The sequence below is a fragment of the Conger conger genome, chromosome 8 (assembly GCF_963514075.1).
Source record: "Conger conger chromosome 8, fConCon1.1, whole genome shotgun sequence".
In the NCBI taxonomy this organism is placed as follows: domain Eukaryota; kingdom Metazoa; phylum Chordata; class Actinopteri; order Anguilliformes; family Congridae; genus Conger; species Conger conger.
Window position 1 is genome coordinate 21965715 of NC_083767.1, and position 6000 is coordinate 21971714.

The 6000-nt window shown below is 38.5% G+C and overlaps 1 protein-coding gene across 2 annotated transcripts in view; it reads left to right on the forward strand.

Moving 5' to 3' along the window:
- The window catches only part of rab11fip5b (RAB11 family interacting protein 5b (class I)), a 36189-nt gene extending 30800 nt beyond the window's left edge, over positions 1-5389 (forward strand). For both annotated transcript variants that reach the window (XM_061252281.1, XM_061252282.1), the window contains one exon: positions 2647-5389. In XM_061252281.1, the coding sequence (XP_061108265.1) occupies positions 2647-2904 (258 nt within the window). In that variant the 3' untranslated portion in view covers positions 2905-5389. The remainder of the gene's footprint in view (positions 1-2646) is intronic.
- Positions 5390-6000: the final 611 nt, after the last annotated feature.

Below are 6000 nucleotides of genomic sequence, written 5' to 3' on the forward strand. Positions count from 1 at the left end.
CAGTCGGAGGGTTAGTCTAATTTCAACTGTTTTTTGAATGGCAGGGAGGAAAACTGTTATTTCCATTACATTATATTACATTAATGGCATTTGGCAGACGCTCTTATCCAGAGCAACTTACAGTTGATTTTAGACTAAGCAGGAGACAATCCTCCCCTGGAGCAATGCAGGTTTAAGGGCCCAACGGCTGTGCGGATCTTATTGTGGCTACACTGGGGATTGAACCAGTGACCTTGCGGGTCCCAGGCATGTACCTTAACCACTACGCTACAGGCCACCGTATGTAATGTAAGGTAATGTAATGTAGCGTAATTATGTAATGTCAAAAACTGTTATTTTCATAGTATTCAGCCTTCTTGGAGAAAGAAGGAGACATCCTCCTGGGAGACATCAATACACATGTTGACTTGGAGGGGTGTGATTGTAAGGAATGGCCTCTCTGATTTGAACCCAACAGTGTTATGTTATTGGTGCTCATCATGGCTTGTCTGTAGCAAGTGTACCAGAACAACTTAGACCTAAAGTCAATGATAGACTTTGTAGTTGTTTCAGCAGATGTGTGGTTATATTCTTTGGACACTCAGAGGACCTGAGCTGTCAACTGATCACCATCTGCTGGTGAATTGGATCAGATGGTGGGGGAAGCTGCGAGACAGACGAGATAGGCCCAAATGTGTAGTGAGGCCTTGCTGGGAATGCCTGGCAGAAGGATTTCAAGTCTCACCTCTGAGAGAGCTCCTTTATATCCCAGAGGAGGTTGGTGACATGGAGCCTGAATAGACTCAATTCAAATGTAAATGGAATTTTTTTTAAGTCAGTTCATCCCTTGCTAAGGCCACCCTTAAACAAGGGATGAGCCTGTTGAAGAGATCATGAAATTATCACATATATTTTTGAATTACCCACAGAATGAGTGGTGGGAACCGTTGGATTTAAATTGAGTTATTTTTGTGCAAGAAAGTATGTTGTGCTATTTTTAGGGTATCCGTAAAGCAGAAATGGTGCAATGTAGCAATGCCAATATCAGTATTTGGCGAGATCGTTGCCATTGTAGTAGACCTGCAAAATCACATTGAGATTGGTTTTGAAACAGGTGAGATGTTGAGGTTAAAGGTTTTGAATAGAAGTGTCAACCAACGCAAAAATATAGTGAGCAGTTTTCACATCACTGTGGAGGAATTTTAGCCCACTCTTCTTTGCCGAACTGCGGTTTTCAAGCATGCACTGCTTGTTTCAGGCCCTCCCACAGCATCTCTGTTGGGTTCTGCGTTGGCTTTTGTGTTTTGGATCATTTTCTTGCTGCGCATAACCCAATTATGCTTCAGCTAAATCTCACGGAAAGATGTTTGGAACAAAGATCCATCATTTATTTATTTGCCTTTGTATGCCAGAATTTCAGATTTATAATATAAAAACACATGTGCTTAAAGTGCACATTGTCAGATTTTAATAAAGGGTCTTTGGTTTCACCATGTAGAAATTTATACATGGTCCTCCAATTTCAGGGCACCGTAAAGTTTGGAACACTGCAATGGTATGTAGGTGACAGTAGTCATTTTTGGTATTTTGTGCCATATCCTTTACATGCCATTCCTGTTTGTGATCTATTAGCATCAGTGTCTGGATGTCTTATTTTCAGGTTGTCCTACAAGGGATACTAAAGCTTGGGGGGGGATTCAGCTGTAAATTATGCTGATAGAGTGTAGAACACTTGTATTGGCTAAATGGCTTTATGTCATTTCCAGGAAGTCATGGCATGCAAAGAATATGCAACAAAATGCAAAATATGACTACTTTCTTTCACACAACATTGCTGTGTCCCAATGGTGCCTTGAAATTAGGGGACTACGTACACACACTGCTGTCATTTCTACAAGGTGAAACAAAAATGTATTAAAATAACCTTTATTAAAATGTGCACTTTAACCACACATGATTTTTTTTCATTACAAACCTCAAATTTTAGAGTACAGAAGCAAATAAATAAATGATGGGTTTTTGTCCCAAACATTATGTGCTTTGTGTGCACTGTATGTTTCCACTTACCCAAAGTTCTATGTATCCATCCAGATACAGTTTTGCTGGGATGTTTCTAGATTTTACTACTTTTTTTATAATGGACCTCAATTGACCTTTTTAGTTCTAGTATTAAAATGTATTAAAATTATCCATCTAGATAGTTTCACTGATGTGACGAAACTCTACTTTTTTAGATGCAGCATCATGGTTGAATGTACCTCTACGTCTCTTTCCAAATGTAATGCTACTGTTACTCACGAACATCAACAGAGCTCAAAAATGCAAATTTTAATCCAGAACTATTTCTTCTATTGCCGGACTCACTAACTGTGTCAAGCAGAAGCTTACGGCAAAGCACACTAGTATTCTGGAGATAAATGCCCCAGAATACTGGTCTGCTTTGGCAGAAACTTCTGACTCTAGAAAATTCATCACATCTTTCCAAAAGTATTTGGAAGGATCGATAGTATGGGTAAGTGGGAACACCTTCATTTCTTTCTGGGTGAACAGACCCTTTAATAACTTGTTCACAGGTCTGAATTTTGATTACAAAAATGTAATGCTTCTTTCAGAGAAGTAAATGTGAAGGAGAACATCTTTACACATCTCTCAATTTCTCCTGAACAGTCTCTTTCAGAGAGAGCAGCCCAGTATGACCACCTAACCAATAACGAAATCATTGCCCTGTTACTGCAACGAGAGGCAGAGCTGGAGAAGAAGGGGGCAGAGATGGCGAAGCAGGGGGCGTTGCTGGAGAAGAGGGAAGTAGAGATAAAGAAGATGAAGGTACAGGTGCGGGATCTGGAGGACTACATCGACCGGCTGTTGGTGCGCATCATGGAGCAGACACCCACAATTCTGCAGGTGCGCTCCAGATATAAGTGAAGGTCCAGCCCCATCAGCTTGGGGGGAGTTCAAACTCCACCCAAAACCACACCCACTACCCTAGTGACCCCATTTTACTATACTGCCCTTTCAATATGGACTCAGGATAGGAAAGCTGGGGTTGCATGTTTACCTCCTTGGTTTTCATTATTTATTAAGGATAAAGATATATAGGAGGTAGTGTTAGGAATGAGGTGGGGTGATTTGAATGGTTCATATGAACATGATTAGCGTGGATTAAAAAGAGCCAGCCTCAGTCGTGGTAACCATACCCACATAGTGCAATATGATAAAGCAGGTGACTTCTCTCTTAACAAATAAGACTCATTACTTTCCTGGCCCCCTGAAGTGTTTGGCCACTATGTGCTCTTGAAAGTTATATCTGTAATAAGCCAAAATATGGGACGAGAACTAGAGAATCCAAAGTCTCAAAGTTCAGACAACATTCTTTGATTTCAACTCATGGGAAGTGCACATGATATGAAGCCTGTCACTCAAGGCTGTTTCTCTATCATTACGCCTTATTATTGCTTTATTTTTGCTTAAAAAAAATGTGGAGTATGATGCAAACTCTGGCATCCACTCACATTGGGATGCAGAGATGTCCACTGCAGCTTCTCTAAAACTAGAGTGTAGAACTGAGTCCTGTGGTACTTTCTCTGTGCTTTTGGCACAGCTTTCGTATAATTGCAGCAAAACGCCTCAGACCTGGCTTTGACTGGCTCCCTCCCTCTTCAACACACCTCCTTCCTGCACGTTTGCCGCTTACCTTGCTTTCAAGTGTGCTAAAAGGAAGGGAGAATTTTAGTACCACGTATGCCATACGAACCTGCCAAATGCTGCCTTATTTTATATATGTTGTTGGTGTTGATTTGTGTTCATTTATATTTTAGCATTTGATGCAATAGTTTGTGATTGAAAGAATATGTGACTGAGCCTGTAAATTAAGCTGTACTTTGAATATCCAATGTGCTTCCAAAACATCATTTAAGTTCTGTGAATGGTAATGAGTGTTTTTTTGTTTGTTTGGGGTTTTTTTACTTAACAGTTTTTCTTTATGCATTTTATTTTATATGCATTCAACGTAAAAATGTCTAGAAATGAATAATAAAAATTTTTTGTTGTTTGTTTTTTGCTGACTACCTCCCTTCCTAGCTTCCACTGAGAGAACAACACAATTAAACATGCATTGTAAACTATCCTTCTCTGTAAAATGTGTAGCTTCAACTCTGGAGTATATATAGTATATATAATCCTGGAAATTGACACAGTAATAATGCTTGTTCAAACAAAACCCATGCCAAGATGCTAATGTTATTTATCAATATCACCCCTGATTGCGCTTTGCAATAAATGCAGCACAGGCCAAATTCAATCGCAGTAGGTTTGTCAGAATATCATTGTGTTGATATTTTGTACAATTTTAACACAGTAAGGTGCTTAAAAGAGTTTTAACGCCCGGCTACTAACCAGTTTTAACCAACTGATTGCATTGGCGTTTCCTCTTTATGATGTAGACAAAACAAACTTAAGTCTACAGTTATACCATGCAATTTCTTTTGTCAATCTTTCATGGGGTCCAAGGAGTTCTTTTAGGATGTGGAACAAGGGGATGAACAAGGGTATATAAATGTTAATGTGATATATGCTTTGCATTTCATTCTCTTCACATCAGTTCATTATACATTTTCTTGAAATTCTCAAAAGCACTTTAACACTAATAATTAGATGTTAATTTTTTTTATCAGATTTTTTATTTGACTTGGTTTGGGGTGCAGTTACGTTGTACTGCTCTACATTACCCATTGCACCAACACAGCACTAGTTATTTTAGTATAGGTCTCTCTTACTTGATTTATTATTGTATGCCGGCAGATTGAAGAGCTTTTCTGATGCACATTTTGATGTTGGTTGCTTGTCCTGTTGGATTCCATCTGTGTGTATCATTTGGTTTCCTGATACTCTGGGGCTTGTGACTAATGCTGCAAATGTAAGGTAACATCAACACGCATTGCTGTTAGTCCATGCATGGCTTCTTTGTGACATACTCAACAATTCAGTATTGTTGACAACTGTGAAACCATGCCTAGCTTTTGTTTTAGTTTTGTTATTGTGTCATTATTTCCTGGTTTGGATACTTGATTGGACAATTTGTAGAGGTGTTCTGTTGGAGTTGATATGACAAGTTTAACACATGTTCAAGTCGGCCATATGTCATTTTTTAAGTATCAGTCATCTTCAATGTCCTGGAGCATACCTTACATAAATGAAGGACGGAAATTAATTCAGCTAAAGAGTATTTGTCTCCTTATAATCGTTGTTTGACTGTTTTTTCTGCATTTTGTGTACCAAGAATACCATGTGTTCAGTGTTCATTTTTCCCCAAGTTGGTTGTATATGACATTTCAAGCATAAGGTTCTCGTATACAAAAATATGCGATTTTGGCACTGTGGTGTGAAATAAAGACCTGCTTTTCACCATTAAGTGTGTGGTACTTCCTTGGATGTTATCAATATCTCTGAAGTGAATGTGCAGATGGATTGAACATACTGTGTGTGATGACGGAAACCAAACTACAAAAAATATATATCTGTGGAAAATTGCTGCAATGTCGCAAATGCCCAAAATTGCTAAAGGTACCAAAGTATACAGTATAACGATCAAGTTTCAATCAAAATCTCTGATCTTTATCAAAAGACTTTTGTCAATTATACGTGTTTTATTAGTTGTATTTAACGCTTGTCTTCATGTCATGCAAAGGTTGCCTTAAGCAACTGAGCAAGGCCCAACTGAGCAAGGCCCAAATTATTTTAGTTCAGTTTTGCATTCTCATTCAAACCACAAGAGGGCTCTGATGACTTCAAAATGATATTGTATTGCTTGAGACACCATACTACAAATGATTGATTCAGTTTTTAAGTAATAATTTCCACCAGAATGAAGCAGATGTCATTCATTCTCTGTATTAAATGTGTGTTACTTTAACACGACAAGTAACTGTTGCTATTGTTCCAACTTCAATAAATCAGTAAACACCACTTCTATAAGTACCCATGCACATTATACATACGTAATCACAAATAGGGTATATTAGA